This window comes from Poecilia reticulata, linkage group LG15 (assembly GCF_000633615.1).
Source record: "Poecilia reticulata strain Guanapo linkage group LG15, Guppy_female_1.0+MT, whole genome shotgun sequence".
Lineage (NCBI taxonomy): Eukaryota > Metazoa > Chordata > Actinopteri > Cyprinodontiformes > Poeciliidae > Poecilia > Poecilia reticulata.
The window spans coordinates 2,684,885-2,703,616 of NC_024345.1; the positions used below are offsets into that span (position 1 = coordinate 2,684,885).

The 18,732-nt window shown below is 38.9% G+C and overlaps 1 protein-coding gene across 5 annotated transcripts in view; it reads left to right on the forward strand.

Annotated features, from left to right (window-relative positions):
* The window catches only part of kcnq5a (potassium voltage-gated channel, KQT-like subfamily, member 5a), a 129,489-nt gene extending 113,093 nt beyond the window's left edge, over positions 1–16,396 (forward strand). For 4 of the 5 annotated variants that reach the window (XM_008428850.2, XM_017309171.1, XM_017309172.1 and 1 more), the window contains 5 exons: positions 1,700–1,941; positions 5,276–5,384; positions 8,479–8,610; positions 14,008–14,134; positions 15,180–16,396. In XM_008428850.2, the coding sequence (XP_008427072.1) occupies positions 1,700–1,941; positions 5,276–5,384; positions 8,479–8,610; positions 14,008–14,134; positions 15,180–16,241 (1,672 nt within the window). In that variant the 3' untranslated portion in view covers positions 16,242–16,396. The remainder of the gene's footprint in view (positions 1–1,699; positions 1,942–5,275; positions 5,385–8,478; positions 8,611–14,007; positions 14,135–15,179) is intronic. The other variant, XM_008428853.2, reaches the window with a different exon arrangement.
* The last annotated feature ends 2,336 nt before the right edge of the window (positions 16,397–18,732 follow it).

Sequence of the window (18,732 nt, forward strand, 5' to 3'; positions counted from 1 at the left end):
TCCTCTGGGCATTTTAATGCAGCTGTGGTAGTTTTGTAAATAATCAGCTGTTCTCATCTAGACAACAAAAACATCAAATGAATCAATTTGATGTTGATTCAAATTGTGACTGTGTTGTGATATAACAATGTGTAACATCCCTGACCCATTAACTGGTCAGGGATGTTACAGCAGTCGACTCAACTCAACAGTTTGCATGCTTCCTGCTTTACGGCTGCCTGTCTTGTTTTCAATCTTTAGGAGCACATCCTTTTTTGGTAAAAAAAAGAAAAAAAAGAAGTAGTAGTAGTAGTAAAAAATGTAGTTTTGTCATTATTGATTTCCTAATTTCTGTTCAGAATTATGAACCAGTAAAACTCACAAGAGATGGAGAGGCTGAGAAGGTTTAGTTGATTTAGGGCAAACGGCATGCAGTAAGACGCTAATATACCCTCACGATGGAATGAATGTTAAATATGTCTTGTGTTTTTAACTATTTATTTGAACTATGTTTTTCCAGAGTGGCATGCATGTAGTAGCAGCAAGAATCGGATGCACCAGTTTGAATATGGGGGAATTTCTCTGACATCGATTTAAAATAATTTTTTGAGATACCCATATAACACTCACATTGAATAAATTAAATATTAAAAACTTTTTATGTTTTCAAGTCTTTCTGTTATGTTTTTTTTATAAGGTTTTTTTTTTTTTTCAAAAGATACTATTAATCTGACAAACGAGCCTCTGAATGCATCCACAACTACTGAATGTTTCACAATCATTCCACTCTGGGAAAGAGTTCAAATGAATCATCAGAATCCTAAAATTATTAACATTCATGCTAATAATAAGTGTTTGTAAACTTCTAACCACATCTGCAGAAGATATGCTGGGGAAAAAATGCATATGTCTTTCTTTTTGCATGCTGGTCTCTATTCATTAAGTGTAGTATGACTCATGTTTTGCATTCACACCAATAAATTAATAAATATGTGACTAATGTGGGGGGAAAAAAATGTATTCTGTGTCTAAAGTTGCTGATGCTCCGAGCTTTTTGCTTCCAAGTGGTGCAAGATTAACTGAGAGATGAAAACAGTCCGTGGAGGATTTTGTCTTTTGGCAAAAAACCCCCCCAAAAAAAACACCTTCATAAGCAACCAAGGGGAATAAAAAAAGATATAAAAGTAAATCATAGTGAGGTTTTAACAAGCTTCTCTCAGTACTGGTGTAATTTGTTTAATATGGACTCAAAATGAATGTGGTGATGATGTATTAATGGTACCACGCTTTACATATCACCTTTAAAAATCTCATTAAGTCTGTTTTGAAAAGAGAATAGATGAATATATTATCAGCTCATCGCTTTGCGGCACCTCAGGATCCAGAGAGGAGGTGGTTTTTACTTTTTGGTGGCTTGGCGGCCCTTCTGGCTCTGTTTCAAAGTTTTGGGCATGTTGTTTGGATGGATGGGTTTTGGTCAGAGGGAAACGATGAGAGTGTTGTTCTTTGCGCCTGAACGTTTTTTCACTATCTGAGGAGAAATGATTGCAGTCAGCATCCATTGTTTCTTGTTTCCAAACACACTTCTGTCACCTCACCTCTTTTATCTCAAATCTTTCCTTTGCTTTCCTGTTTCTCTTTCTGAATCCATCAGCTTACTCCACCCTCTCTTCTGTTTTTTTTTCTTTCTTTTTTTTTTTTCTTTTGGCCGTCCCCTCAGTCAAAAGCTAAGCTTTAAGGAGCGGGTCCGGATGGCGAGTCCTCGAGGTCAGAGCATGAAGAGTAGGCAGACATCCATCAATGACCGCCAGCGCTGTTCCCCTGGCAACGAGGTGGTGGGCAGCAGTGAGCTAATGGGCGGGAGCCCCGCCAAAGTGCAGAAAAGCTGGAGCTTCAACGATCGCACACGCTTTAGACCATCGCTGAGGCTGAAGAGTCAGACCCGCACCGCTGCTCCAGACGGTGAGCATGGCACCAAACAGTTGGTTTACTCACCAGGATTCATCTTTTTTTTTTCTTCCCTTTTCTTTTCAGCTAGTTAACTTTGATTAAACAGATGAACTATGTCAAAATCATCAATAGGATTTTTAACTTCAGGTTGCAGCTTTCAAATTTTAAGGATTTGCTTAAGGAAATTTACTAATACATATCAAGGACATCGGTTCACAAGACTGCAGATTTAAAATCACAGATGAACCAAGTGGACATTTTGTGGCTAGTTTTCTACATTTCATCTGCCAAAACTGATTTGGGACGATTTAGGTTTGTGTTGCAACACTACAATTACACCATTAAGAATGTTTCTTTCTAGCCTTTGTGCCATCACCAGTCATTAAACATTTGTAGTAGACGCACAGGCAATATTAAGTCACCTGTGAGAGAGCATACACTGTAAAACATGTATCAAACTCAAGTCTCGTCACGTCAAATCCATCCTGCCGTAACCATCTCAGGCCACTGAAATAGAAGCTGAAAACAACAGCTCTGTGCTTAAACATTATTGCATCAGTCAAATCAAATCAGTTTTTATTTTTGTAGTGCCAAATTACATCAGTCTGGAAGGATGCTAAGTAATTTTTACTTTTTAGAAGTATTTTCTGAATGCAGAGAAAGCTGTAATATTTCATCAGTTTAATAGATAATTTCAACAACTCAATATTCTTCCACAAGCATCCCTTTGAGGATAATCAAGATGCTGATGTGGCCCAAATTGACAATGAGTTTGAGACTCCTACTGTAAAGCACAGGTTTGGTATTTTAACACAAAATATAAATATATATTTATATTCCACCTTTAAAGCGGTGTCCTCTTAAATAGCATCTACTGTCTCTGCTTCTCATTTGCATTAATTTTAAAACACTGAAAATCACAAACTTATGTCGAACTGTGACTTCTTCCTTCAGTAACAACTTCCTCACTGAATTATTATTGTGTTGATTAGCTCCACATTATAGCACCTGGCAAATATATAATGTGGTGCATTCACTAATTGGAAAAAGACAGAATTCTTGAGTTTCCCTGTCACCAGTCAAGGTGAAGATCCATTAATAAAAAATAAAAAAGTAAAATAATGAGTCATGATGAGTCAAAAATCTGCACTAACCTTAATTATGAGGATGATACATTATACTTGAAGATTAAAATAAAAGACAGCGGTTCACATTGCTTTGTGTTTGTCCTATCACAAACAGGATAGACCTCCATGTTGTGCTTCATGCTCGGCTTTGTCTCCTGTTTATTTTGGAGATGCTGGGGTTCTGTTCAGTGATCCCAGCCAAGGATCACTGTGAATACAGAGGGGCTGTTAAAATTAGATTTTCACAAGTTTAAAGTCATGAGATATTTACAGTTATTTATACAGTATATATATATATAAGTTTTATTCCCTGCTGAGCAGGGAATAAAACTTTAAATGACCAGCAGCGTATAAAGACGTATGTGACCGAAACATCACTTTTTAATTTTATTTCCTTGATTCAGATGTTTGTAAATCACTCAGCTGTAAAGTTTAGCCTGATTTCTGATTTCTACTGCATGAAAATATATGTATCCATCCATCCATCCATTTTCTGACACCCTTGTCCCTCAGTGGGGTCAGGAAAGATATATGTATTTTTTTCTAATTTCTGGATACATTTTAAATTTGTACTACCTACAAATAACTCCCCCCCCCCCCCACCCCTTTAACTGGCCTGAAGTAGAAATAAAACGAAATGAAAAAGTAATTGCATAGCCCAGCATCCTAACATTTCTCTTTTGGTTTTCGTCTCCCGTTACTCTCATGTAAAACTTGACTGAAGAAGGATTTTCAGCACCTTTTGCTGTTGCTAGATCAGTTTTGTTTGTTTGTGTCGGGCCCATTTCTCAAGAGTTTATTTCCATTAACGGTTCAATTGACATGCACTCAGACAATTGAATAAGATCCCAGAACAGCCTCCACAGGAAGTGAAACCCATCTGAGGAAACATTACAGTGAGGGAGTTGGATAATTTGTTGAAAGCAGGACTGAGAGACTTATCTTTTATTATTATTATTATTATTATTATAACTTGTTTGTGTTTCGTAATCCATCTAGATTAGTCCACATTCAGTTTATCATTAAAAAAATGTACAAATGTTTTTTTTTTTGTTCTTCTAAACTCTCCCCATGTTATTTTTACCCCATAGGATTTACTGGATGATAGGAAATCTCTCAGCAGGACAGAATAGAAAGAAAGCGCTGAAGTTTTTTCCTCACAGCTTGCAGTATCTGTATTAACTAAAGACAGAGATTTGAAATATACACTCATTATTTTCTTCTTCAAACTTTTTCTGTTCAATTCAAAGGCAAATTAAATGCCATTGACCCATCTCATCCAAGTACCTCCAAAGACCTGTTGTTGATTGCGATGCTGTGGGCAGGAAGGATTTCTGGTAACAGCCATTCATGCCACACAGACGTCTTTTTAAATCTCTGTCTGGTTCAGAGAGATGTTGGAGTTGGGGATAATATCCTTTCCCTCTAAGATCAACAAAAGAGGTGGTTTGAACTTCCTCCTTCTCTGTCTGCTCTTTGGTGCTGTTCTACATCAATGAAACCTCCTTTTCAGCTCATTGGGGATCTCTAGGTTGCAGTTCAGGTGTTATTTGAGCTGTTAGATGCTAAACAGCCCCTCCTATTTGTAAAAAACAATATCTTGTTGCCATGGTTATGCATCACGACGACTGCTCGAAAGCCAAAAAAAAAAGTAAGGATAAAAATCCTTCCGGCTGCACGGCATCCAAACACAGAGGGAATGATTGTCTAAACATGCAATGCTTTGACTAAAGAAATATAAAAGCAAAAGTCTACAAAAAAAGAACAAGCAAAGCAAACCTACTCTAGCATGCTGCTACCATGAATGATGCAATTCTGAAATTAATTACAGATCAATTTTTATAAGAGTATTCCACGTCAAACTCATTGTAAATGAGGTGGGTGGGTGGGTGGATGGATGGATGGATGGATGGATGGATGGATGGATGGATGGATGGATGGATGGATGGATGGATGGATGGATGGATGGATGAATGGATGGACCTCCTAAAACCTTACATAGTTCAGTTGGCAAATCGCTTCTAATTCCTAATACTGCCATCCAGACGGACCATAAATCTTCACCTGCTTAAGGCCAAATAGTATCAGCTTTAAAAAGAATTCTTGACGTCTCCTGCAGAGACCCGCGTTGAAGAAAGTGCTTTATGGGTTTCTCGGACTGGAAATGATTTTCTACGGGCCTGTGCTGATTGATGGATCAGTGCTGCTGTCTCTTGCAGTGGACCCAGGCATGACCACGGACGATTCCTTCGACGAGAAAGGTTGCCATTGTGACATCACTGTGGAGGATCTTTCAGCTCCGCTAAAAGCGGTCATCAGAGCTGTCAGGTAGGCTGGAAATAAAAACACACGAGTTTGAAAGTTAAAGATAATTCCTCGCCTTAGGATAATCCAGATGCCCTACTATTTTGTAAACAAATTTGTTCAAGAATTGGCAACAATTCGGCATGAAAAGGACGATGATTCTCGCTGCATAGCTGTCGAACGGTCACGATGCACTTGTCAACCCCTGACCGCAGTAGTAGTGCCCAGAATCATCAACACTTGGCATTAATTTAAGACCAAAGTTCAATAAAACGAGGTGGACTCCTTTACGAGATCCTTAACTTAGACGGCTACATTGTCGTTATTTGTCTGGCAGAGAAAACAAGCTCAGAACGAGTTATTAGTTTGGCATTTGAACACCTTTTTGTTTTCCACGCAACATCGCTAAAGTCCTTTGATTCCCATCTCTTTCGCTTTGAGAATCGGATCCACACATGCACAAACTGTGCCTCTGTCTTCTAGCGTCCACTCAGCGGGCCGCCTCCATAGGTTGCCAGATCCCAGGTCTTTCCCAGGGTTTCAGGTTGAGGACCGGACACCCCGTCCCCCAGTTGGGTCTGTTTTTTCAGCGGGTTGTCTGTCTCGGGGTGTTTCCATTAAAACTGTGAACCAAACAGACAAGTGGAAACCAGCAGGGAATTTAAAGGAACAAAGACCATGGATCTTCTTACCTACATCAATATTGTTCATCCATCAGTGCCTCCCTTCAGCAAATGGAAGTAGTCATTTGAATTTGAGGTGTTAATTTTTAGCTGTTGTGAAATTCGACTAATTTAGTTTTTGAACAGAAGATTTTGAGACAGACATCAATTATTGAAACCCCTGCAGATTTAGTTTTAAGCATTTTTTTGATCAACCAATAACTTCTTTTTCAGCAATTAAACCTTCATCTCTCAAGACAAATACACTAATACCCTTCTTAATAATCAGATCTTTGTTTTCATTAGTATTTTGATGATTTATCTTAGATGATGAGCTCTAAGTCTTCAAGGTTGGAAAAACCTCCTTACCTTCACTCTAACATGATCTCAATCCTCCATTTCTTTATCAAAATAAAACTGGGACTCTGACTGAGTCTTCAGTTTTTATGCAGCCCAAACTTGGAACAAACTTCCAGAAAACTGTAAAGATGCTGAAAGACCGAGTTTGCCACTTTGAGATTTAAGTTCAGACCTTGGATGGGTAAAATGTGTTTAAACCTGATATTACTGTTCTTCCTGGAGCTCAGCTCAGAAACACGTTGATAGAAATATTGATTTAAAGCCAAATCTGCTCAATTGTGTGTTCTTAATTCAATCACACAAAAAAAGTAAACAGAAATAAGAATTGAAGTCGATGATCAGCAAGCTGCTGCTGCCATCTGCTGGTCTGTCTTAGCAATTGCATCTCATCAGATTTTTTTTTTTCACTTGTCTTAGTTCCATCTAGAGTAGCGGTTCTCAACGTGGGCGGTACCGCCCCCCAGGGGGCGTTCAGAGGACGGCAGGGGGCGCTGGCCGACATTTTTACAAAAGGGGGGCGCTGGGATGCTTTTGGGGGGCGTTTGGTCTAAGGTAAACTTTACACCGTAAATCCACAACAATACCAGTTTAGACTTGGAGCAACTTGGTAAAACTGTATTGTGTAACATTAAATCATGCTTGGCTGCAACTGTATCAATGGCAGCTCTTCTTCTATTCAGTGTTTGTAGTTTCATGGCTCCGCTCCGCATCAGTTCAGCGTTACACCAGCTGATGACGCTGCTGTGATTCACTTTGTCTGGTATTTATGTAGGCTACATATGTTTTGGCAGTTCTGTGATCATGTCAAAGCAGCAATTTATATTAAAAAATGTTTTATTTCCGTTTGAAAGCTGCCCGCTTCCATGGATGGACAACAGAAAATCGCTCTTATAAACATGTAATTACTAAAATCAAGATACCCTGACTTTGTATCCCTCTGAAAAATGAGCCCATTTAGATAAAGAAATCCCTCCATGGGTGATTCCACGATAGAGAGCGTTCATTTTATAGTGTTAACACGGTGCTGCAAGTGGTCCGGTATGAAACGGGGGTAATAGAACAACACAGCACTTTTAAATTTCAATAATCAGAATGCAGAAATTGTCGCATTGTTTTAAAAGGTTCATGTCAGTCTGCCTTTTCGACATGTTTCCCGACCGCCCTGCATCTTAGGGATTAAAAAAAAAAACGCCGCGCACATTGCGCAAAACTCTAAAACATGACAAGTGGGACATAAAATGGAGCGACGAACTAGATGTGAATTATGGCATAAAAACAGAGAATCCGACGCTGAACATTGAAAAATACACACATGATGTGAAACACATGATGATTAGGCGGCGCAGCAGGTAATGAGTGAAAATTACTGATGGTCAATAAACGATCAAATAAATTTAGCAACAGGAAAGAAACTATAAGTGGGCATAGCAATAAACCGAGAGGATAAAACTAATCAAATGAAACTAAATGGAAATGAATGAAAAACAAAATGCAAGAATAAACTAAGAAACTAAAGTAAATACGGAGGAATAAATTATGGCAAGACCTTTCGAGCAATAATTAATACAGAGACTGTATGGTAAGAATAAATAGACACCATTTCCAGATAAAAGGTAAAATAATATTGCTGAAGTGCCATGGGCAGGGGCGCAACTACACATTATTCAGGTGGATGCGAAAACATAAATCGGCGCCCCCCCAAGAAGGAGCGTAGAAACATATGCTCGCCCCCCCCCCCCCTCCTCCAGACGCCGATACGTTTAGGGCAAAACTCACTACATTTACCCCGTTATGTGCGCGAGGTGAAGGAGCGTAAGGGGCGCGAAGTGTACGGGAAAACATAACCGGTGCGCCGATTCAAAACATCTACGATAATGATAGTAATATTAATTGTCAGTGCAAAGTAACCTACAAATTCTTTGGTGGGGGGCGGTGAGGGACCTGGATTAGGGCTAGGGGGGCGCTGGCCCAAAAAAGGTTGAGAAACACTGATAGAGGCAAGTTCCATTAATGCTACACATCAAGACACTTTAAAGAAAGATGAAGTTAAAGTCAAATTCCACCTGGTTCTCTGTGTGTTTTGTGTTTTTGTGTAGGATCATGAAATTTCACGTAGCTAAGAAGAAGTTTAAGGAGACTCTGCGTCCATATGATGTGAAGGACGTGATTGAGCAGTACTCTGCTGGACACCTGGACATGCTCTGCCGCATCAAGAGCCTTCAGACGAGGTCAGGAAACTCTGACATAAAAACACACACAGTCACAAAAACTTTACGTTGTAATTCTAGAATATTTCCAACCTTTCTCCAAAGGTTATTGTTTAGTTAAGCAATGCTATTTTTACAGGACAGTGAAATTTTTCGGCTTTATTAGAAACATTTTCTCTTGCTGTGCTCTCTATTGTTAATGGTCTCTGTTATACTGTACATATGTATGAAGTTTAAAATTGAGCTCATTTACATCAGTAGCATGATCATACATTGAAAAATGTCTAAAAATACAAACTTAAGTTGAGATTATTTAAGGGAAAGAAAATCTTACATTAAAACAACAATATGTAGCTTTTAGCTACATATTTTTAGCTAACAGGTGGCATGCTAACTAGCCTTTGCATTCATGACAGGCGCCATTGTGATCAAGGGTCTCCAGGTTCTACAAACAGAGGCTGCATAGTCGTAAAACTTTAAGATGATGAATATGAAGAATGTGTTGTTTTATCTTTTTTTTTAGAGATCCCTCTAACTGGAGAGTATGTATTTAGAAAACCTACATTTTCACTTGTAGTAGTGGAACAGAAAATGGATCTTTCTGGTTTGCCTCTAAACTGACAGTTGGCCTGTAGACAGATGTCTTTACCAGGAGTCCTAATAATTTGAAGGTTACCCTCATTACCAGTTTAAGCACCCTACTTACCAACATTTTGCGATCGCAAATAGTTTTGCAGATGTCACTGAAATACTTGAATGATATTTTTTGGATGCAAATTACTTCAACAACAAAAAAACATCCTACTTCAGGATTCTTACCCAACCAGAGTGTCTTTGTTTCCCTGTGTGCATGTTCAGTTTCTTTTCTTTCCACCAGACTGGATACAGTAGTTGGACCCCCTCCAAGGTCATTAAGAGGTCGTATCAAGACGTTTTCTTCTTCCTTGCTGCATTCATATTACAGCCAGAATCAGAGGAAACACTCAGCGTCTGGGTTAGAACTGGCCTGCCCTGGCTCCCTGGCTCCCCTTTTAACATGGCTGGATGCAGCCTGGGTCAAACGACACTATGATGTAAATTAAGTCTGATTTGTTTGAAATACCACCATATTTGTAAACTCAATGCAACTCAATTTCCTCTAATAAATTGTTGCAGAATATTCATATGTTACAAGTGCAGGTTGACCCAGGTTTAGCAGGACGTTGTTTTCCTTCATCTAGAGTGAAAACCACCATTCTCCAATGGTGGTTAGAATTCTTTAGGAATTCTAACTTAATTTTATTTTTTTTTTTACCTCAGTGGTGCTATAGTAAACTTGTCACATATTTCATAACCAAAAGACAGTGAAATAAATACCACAAAATATGATTAAATTTTTGACCAATATTTCCCATCCCTAGTGGTCAGATAAGATCAGCTAAATCAATAATCTGCTGTTGTTTTGTTGTGTTTGTTTTGTCACAGTTTTCCCCCACATTATTCCCCCACATTAAAAAACCTGTAAGACAAGTTAAACTTGACAATATCTCATTGTAAAATTATAAACCTAATCTGAACAAATGAAGGGCCTTTTCTGTAGGCGTTGTGTGGTTGTTGTAAATATAACAAGAGCTATATAGAGGTGTCTTTAGAGACATGACTGCATAATTTGCTATTTTGTCATCAACCCAGACAAATTAAATGCCCGTTTGTCAGCCGTTTTCAGAATTGAGCTGCATTGTGAACTCAAACCCTCTTATTGCTCCTATTAGACTTTGCTTGATGGTGGGTAAAAAGTCGGGCTTTGTTCTTCTCCAACATTTCCTGCCACCAGAGGGCGACATACTGCAATTCTAAATTGGGACTTCAGTGACTTGTCGAGCCTGATGATGACCCAGTGAGCCTCTGCTGTAATGCTGAATAAGATTCAGATCTACAAGGGATTCAAGTCATCAGTTGGACTCCTGAGAAATGACACACTGCATGTTTAAAGTATCAGACAGAGTCCTGCCATGAAGCCATTTTGATGTAGAATAGCAGTTTGATTATTTTGAAGCAAAGAGCCATTTGCTTCTGCAGCCAGTTAATTTGGTGGCAGTGAAAAAATGTTTTACCAAACGAATTGTTGTCTCGTGGAGCTGACACAAACCAGTGCTAATCTGCTCGCAGGTCAAGGGCTGACACAGTTTAGTTCTGTCTCAATAATTTACTTGATCATCTCAAAATGACATGCTTTCTTTGTTGCACTACAAGCGACAAGGCTTTGAAGCCTACTTGCTTAGCTTAATGTTTACACACGTCTCTGCCTGTCACCTATCCTCATTCTCGTGAACTGGCGTTTGTAGTTTCGGTTTCTTTCATTCTTCCCGTGAAACGGACACTGCGTTTATGTCTTCCTGTAAAAGCTGAAGCCAGAGAGGTTCACTCCTTTTCCAGCAAACCCAGTCTGTTTTGATTTGCTGACTCCAGTCAACTGATTCTTCACTGCTTATCCTCAATCAGTCGTGTTGAAATGAGAAATAACAATAACAACAAAAAAAAAACATCTTCATCGGGTTGAACAAATTATCTACTTTGTCCATTTATCTTTAACTGTTATCTTTGTTTTCCACTCATATGAAGTACTTTTATGGACAACTGTACAGCAATGTGTATAAAACACTCAGGAAAGATAGTGGAGTACAACTGAAGCAGTTGAAAACAAATTTATATATTCTGCATAAAAAGACATAATTGGTATTTCTCACTGTCTCATTTTGAATTAATTAGTCAAATTAATTTCTATTTGCTAAATACCACAATAAGACAGAAGGAGAGATTTTTATTATTTCTTGGGGCTAGTGTTATACTACTATAATACTTTAAGTCATATTTGAAAACCAAGATAGTATTTGCTTTGCAAGCTGTTATTGGTTAACTTATCACATTAATTCAGAAGCTAAAATTACAGGAAATAAACTAGGAAGTTGAAGTTTGAGCACAAATAGGTCAATAATGATTTTAAACATGCCCCCGAAACAGACAGTCTTTTCAGAACAACAAAGTCAGTGACTTGGAGTGACCACACTGCATAAACACAAAATCTTGCCAAGTATTTTGGGACATTTTAGTGAAAGTATCTCATTAATGCACTTGAATTAAGATAAAACTGACATACTAGTAACATTTTAAGTGAATAACTTCTTAATTTTGATGAAGGGGTACAGATTATTTCACTTATAATAAGGGCCCCGAGTTGGAAGTGAATTAATCTGCCAGTGGAACTAGTACTTTTTGTCAATATTAAGAAATTGTTGACTCAAAACGAGCTCCTATATCTTGCTGAAATGTTATTTGTAAGCTAGTTTTGTCTTATTTCAAGTGTACTAAGATATTTGCACTAGAAACCAGACAAAACACTTGATAAGATTTTGTGTTTTTGCAGTGCATCATAAAAACCTGATCTCAATGGGTTAGAAAACGTCTGTGTGACTCAGTTTCATTAGTCCAGAATTCCAGCTGAGGTTAGGCTTGTCGCGATAAACGATAAATCAATTAATCGCACGATAAATTAAACCTATCGACCTCATTTTAATTATCGGCTTTATCGTCTCTTCCTGCCTTTTTTCTTTCTGTTGATGACACTGAATGAAAAAAAGGCTAAACTCCGGTACTCTCCACTAACAAATCCCTACCTCATTTCCTTTGTGTAATGTCCAGCTCACACTACATGAGTTGTCGGCCCATTTTCAAAACCAGACCACACATTAGCCGACAGAAATCCTAGGWATAACGGTYCGATCGGGTTCGTTGTGCCGTGTGGTGTCCAGCCACATGGGCACAAAATAATGGCTACAAGTCCAGTTAACTAATTTTAAAATCAGGCATTAATCAATGCTTTACTAGAATCTACTTGTGATGCATGTGGCTATAGTCAGCGTAAAGTCCTGACTTAATGAAAATCATTATAACCTATTTATGTCACGTTAACGAAGAACAGCTGAAAACTTACGAGTTTATCAACTGCGGTAGCAATTTGGCTCCAACTCCTTCCCTTGTCATTTCTATATTCTTTGCACAAAATGTTGAATAAACATCAATGTTGTTTCCGCATATCATCTCCAATGTCCGCTGGACTTCGGATTGCGCCGTTTCAGGTGTTTGGGATTCCCCTCCGTAATTTCCCCCCAGAAAGCACGGAGAAGAATCCGCGCTTTCTGATTGGCTACCTGTCACATTAAGTGTTAAAGCTCCCAGTCTGGGAAAAACCCTGATTTAGATCAGAGTGGCCATGACGATCTACCGTAACACACCTGACACTACAGGATGATCGGTTACGAAATCATCAACGACAATCTTAGATCGATCAACGATCTAAGATTGTCATAAGGGGAAAATAGGGGCAAAAAATCGTGTAGTATTAACTATTGTATTAGAAAGTCGGATATGCCCATCTTCTCTATTTAAATCTAGTGATTACTGAAGGCCAATACAGACTTCATAATCTGCACTCTTTTGGTTGAATGCAGTATTTATTTCCACTTGGGCTTTATGTTGTTTAGTTTTTATTCAAGTACGTTTTTTGTTAATGGAGTATGAGAATCCATTAACACTGGAACTGATTTAGTTTATCAGTTCCAGTGTTATGTGTTCTTTTGAAAATAAAGTGTATCTATCCATGGCAGGAAATTGCATGCATTATTAGTCATTTCCATTAAATCAGTGTCAAAAGGTCTTGAAACAATATTATCGTTTATCGCAATAATTTTTTTAGACAATTAATCGTCTAGCAAAATTTGTTTTTGTGACAGGCCTAGCTGAGGTTGATGTGAAAGGAGACTAAAAAATTTGATTCAGTTCAAAAGTTAATTCTACAAATTAGATCTCATCTTACATTCCCTCACACATTGTTTTTTCCTCAGGGTTTAACTTTGGGTGTGGAAAGTGCTAACTTGGGAGGATTTACAGTGTGTGTTGAGGAGTTTTAACAAAGCAGCGTGCCCATTAACCTGACTAACTGACTACAACGTTGAGGCCTCTTGTGCATGCAAAGACGTGACTTTGTTTTCTTAGAGTTGGGATGTAGGCCTGCAATTGTGGTTTTGAAAACATGGTAAAATTAGCTAAAAAATAAGATTTTCTTCTTCTGTTTTTACTTTGTTAAATCTGAAATGTCACATCAGACAATGATTTTTAAATGATACACAAGTATGTTCTTGTGCTTGAAACATGTCAATACATCAAACCCATTGACACCCCTTAAACATTTTTCATTTTGTCACAATACAGCACAAAGTTCTATGTAAGACATTCTTAAGTCATGTTTGACATTTGCTTTAATCTTCACATCCTGATTTAGCTTATGATCAATTATAGATTAACTGAAATGAGACACAGTGGCTTTGTTGCATTGCAGCATCATCATCCTTCAGTGTGTGTGTGCGTGTGTGTGTGTTTTAGGGTGGATCAGATTCTTGGGAAAGGGCAGATTCCGGTGGATAAGAAACCAAGGGACAAACTGCACCACGATGGAGACTCTATGGAGGGCATGAGCATGTTGGGACGAGTGTGTAAAGTAGAGAGACAGGTGTGGCTTTACAAAGACAATATTTCTCACACACAGTTCTCGATAAACTCTACCGGTCGAAATCTTAAGAGGAAATGGGATCAAGACACAAAATTGTGCCTCCAGTTTATTGAAAATACAGTAAATCACAAACAGCCTGTACAGAGTCTCAAAAATCTGCTAATAGTGTTAACAGAGGAATCTTAGTAGGAGTTTCTACTATGTTCTTATAAATTATTTCAATTTGTTTATATGCTTGATCTAAATGCTTAGTAGGCATGTGGAGCTGCTCCATGGGGTGAGGGTAGCTTCATTAAGGGCCTCCATGATCTGGAATTGACTATTTTTCCTAAACCTGCCCCATCATTCCTAATTATTTTGAATTTGATCAAAAGAACTTGCATGATGGTTGAAAAGAGGTAATTTTTTTTACCTGCAAGAAGTCCTTTGTTAGAAGGCGGTATTGTCCTGTTGAAAGACCTATGCAGACGTCACCTTTGGAGACGAAAACCCTCCTTCAAATGATGCATACTTGAAGTAAGAGTCTTTATTTGGGGTGAGGAGTTGTCTAGGTCTTCATGGACTCCCCATCTAAACCACCAGCTCAGGATAGGTGATTTTTTTATGGGGCTAACACTTGACTTTTTTGTGCAAATCCCCCTTAGATTATTATTTTTTTTATTTTTTCATTTACAAGGCCTGCAATGGATCACTGCAAGAGAGCTTGCTTGTGCAGTACCACAATCCTACCATAGAGTGTGGATGTCAGATATGGAAAATGCTCCACCAACAAACTGGTTTTAATGTGAATACTTCTCATTTCTTGCCCCACCTTAAAATTTTTGATCAAGAATGTATTGTACTAAATGTTGTGCAACAAACTGATTTACCTTCTTGTCTTGGATCTCGTTTACAGTAATCTTAAACCTGTTATTCAGGAAGAACTTTTCCAAGTACTGAGATTAGTTTTGTTATGACAGGGAGATTTTTTTTAATGGAATGCTTTACATTCTTTACTTGCTTTGAAGTTTTCTCCATAATAACCATTGTTCTCTCTCACACCAAGGTGTCCTCTATTGAAACAAAGTTGGATTCGTTGCTTGATGTTTACCGCCAAGTTCTCCAGAAGGGTCCTTCAGGGCTCTCCCTCTCCTCTCTCCCCCTTTTTGAGCTGGAAAATCACCAGCACCACAACTTGGACTACCCGTCCTCCCCCCAGAGGGGAGATGCAGTTAGAGGGCGAGGAGACAACGGCGGCGGCGGTGGGATACACCGTTCTCATGGTGCCAACCCAAGAGGCCTGCGGCTCATTCTGGCACCGGCCGATGACGATTGCCCTCCAGATTCAGCGCCTCCGTCCTACCCCCCTTCCACTGCTTCACTCTCCCCTTCACCTCTGCTACCCCCAGACAGCCCTTACCCAACCCTTGCCACCAATTCCAAAAAATCCCACTTTCCTGATCTGCCGCCTCCGCCATCGTCGACAGGGAGCTTTACTCTCCAGCTTCCTCCCATGGTTCACCCCTCACACCTCCGATGCCCCGCTGACCCAGTCTCGGATGATATGACGGATGAAGTAGGAGCTGATGACCAGAGTGTGGGCCCTTCTGTCGTTGTAGGATGCAGTGCTGATGGTAGTGCTGACGGAGGCGGCGAGCCAGGGTTCGCACCCGGAAGGGTGCAGCTGCGGAAGAAGTCAAGTTTGAAATCCGGAGGGGTCTGCAGGAGGCATTTGAGCCTGGAGGTTAACCCATTTCTGCTGCTCTCATCTAACCCAGAGAGAAGGCCTACAGACTGGGCGGGCAGTCTAGGGAAATCCCTCTCTGTGCATAATATCAACCAGCCTTTAACCAATCGTGCCCCTGGCCTTTCCGCCCTCAACAACAGCAACAGTAGCAGCAACGACAGCGAGCGCGGCAACGGCCACAGTGACCTCAGCAACTGGGATGGGACAGACCTCTTCATTAGTGAGTGCAAGCTGAAGCCGGCAGCTGACCACTATGACTTCCTGTCCCAGGGACCGGACAGCAGCCAGTCAGACATTGTACAGACTGAGGAGGAGGATGTTCCTCACTCAAAGGAAAACTCTGAGTTCCTCGGTCAATCCTCACACTTACAGCTGGTGTAAGCACACTCACTGAAAAACAAAACACAAACTGCAAACTGTATGTACGCATACTGTGGCCAGTGCCACTTTTTAAACATATGGTAAGACTTTATTTAAAGGGGTGTGCATAAGACTGACATGACACTGTCAAAAACATGACATAACATCTGTCATGAACATAAAGAAATCTTTATGAATGTTTATGACAGTTGTCATGAAGTGTCAATCGGTAAATAATTACACTTTTAATGCAAAGTTGCTCTAAAGGTTGCATTGAAAGTCCATTAAAAATGCCAACTTTGCATTAAATTATTAGAATTTACAAAATCATGCAAAGTTGGCACTTTTAATGGACTTTTAATGCAACTTTTAGAGCAACTTTGCATTAAAAGTGTCATTATTTACCGAATGACACTTCCTGACAACTGTCAAACATTCATAAAGACTTCTTTGTTCTTGACAGGTGTTTATGACAGTGTTATGTCAGTCTTATTCACACCCCTTCAAATAAAGTGTTACCAAACATATTTATATATGGCACCATGCACATCATGCTCTGAATTTGACACTTTATACATGTACAAACAGTGTTTTCTGTTTTGTATGACACGATTATGCCCATTTGCATATAGATCACATATTATTACGCACTTTTATGTGGCACCTAAATGTCTGCATCCAGTAGGAAGAAAGAACGTGCGAGTGTGAACGCAAGTGGCCATGTTCATGCTACACAAAATACGAAAACTATATATGCAGCACTTTGCTAAAATATTGATACTCCTTGAACTTTTTCACAGTTTGCTTCTTTAAAATCCCAACTTTTCACGCATTTTCTTGGGTTTTTATGCAACACATACTACATAGTTAGACTTTTTTTTGTTCCAAATTAGTTTTTTTGAAGCCTTTAATAACGTGTGTTCCTCCAGGATTGTCCTGTATTTTGCTCCATCCATCTTCCTCTCTGAGTTGCTGTAAAATAGTATCTACTCCCTTGCAGATTTGTTCTAGTTTTCTATTTTGTCTTGGTTAGATGTTGGGTTTAAGTGGAGGGTTTTTGAGTATTAGCAACTTGTTAAAGGTCATGCCACGGCATTTTAGTCTTACTCTGACCAGCTTCTATGTTCCTGATGAGAAAAGAAAATCTCCACACTGCAATTCTGCCAACCCCATGTTCATAATTCAATCACATAAATTGCTGAAAAAGTACATTGGCCTTTGTGGTTGTTGCAAGGTAAAATGTGAAAGAGGCCAAGGGGTATGAATACATATGCTAAGCACTGTAAATAATCTTTCAGGAGAAATCTTTCCTGATTCTTACACTCAGTATCATGACTCAAAGCACGATGTTAATATTGACAAAAGATGCTTTTGTTGGATGTGACGGGAACCCCCCCCCATAAATGTTTATTTTTCTTCTGAATAGAATAAGAATGTAGATGATGTAAGTCAACCTATCTGGCTCTTCACGTGAACAATTGAGTTTTCTTTTGTTTCAAAGCGACTCTTTAACTTTCTTCTTTCTATTAGTCAATCTGGACCTCAACTTAAACCAAAGAACGTAATCAAGATTCATCCAGCAGAAACGCCACATGCATCTATTTTTGTTAAAAAAGGAGAAAGAAAACATGAAAAAAATACTTTTAAAGATCATTTTGGCAAGCTGAAGGTGTAAAGAGTCTAAAATGCATTTTACTGACTGACAGACCTGTGGAAATCACATGCCTGCCTAAATAGATGTACGGTATGAATTTAATAAGAACAGGGATAATATTTGATCACAAGCACCAAATATTGTAAGAGGGAGCCAACTAGAACAAAAGCTGAGATACACACTTATTCATTGTTCTGTATAAATGATTGTATTTGATCTTTCTTGCAAGAGAAGAAAAACCATGTTCTGTCTAGTTTGTGTTTTACTTTAATGTTAAACCTCTTACTTAGCTTTCCATACGCAGATCACTTCCTGGACGGTTCTCACAAACCAATTACTAGAGACTTAAATCTGTGGGAATGGGAAACGACAAATAATCAATGAAAAAAATAAAAAGCAACAAACCGACTGCATGTGTTGAGGCCACAGATGAGTTAATCACATGATGATCTAAAGCATTTTTTGAAGTCTGCAATTGGGTAAAGGTCTGACCCTTCCCTCTGATTTTGCACAATAGTTTGGTCAATTAAATGCTAATGATTTGAATGCAGATTTAGCAAAGATTACTAAAGTGGACCTTCTCAATCATGCATGAGATGCTGCATGTGTCAATGTCAAACATGCAAACACATTCTGCCTTCTTGAACCTTGTTTTACTTTTAATTTGTAATATTTTGGTAGTGTATATTTATTTTATGAGTTAATAAAATGGCCACCTACTATGTCAACACAACGCATGCAACACTTCACTGGAATCTGATGTTTCCCTTTCCTGTAAAAGTCAAAATTAAAAGCTCCTGCACTGATTAAATACCCCGTTTGAACAATTCGAAGTGGAAGGAGGGTGTTATTGAGCAG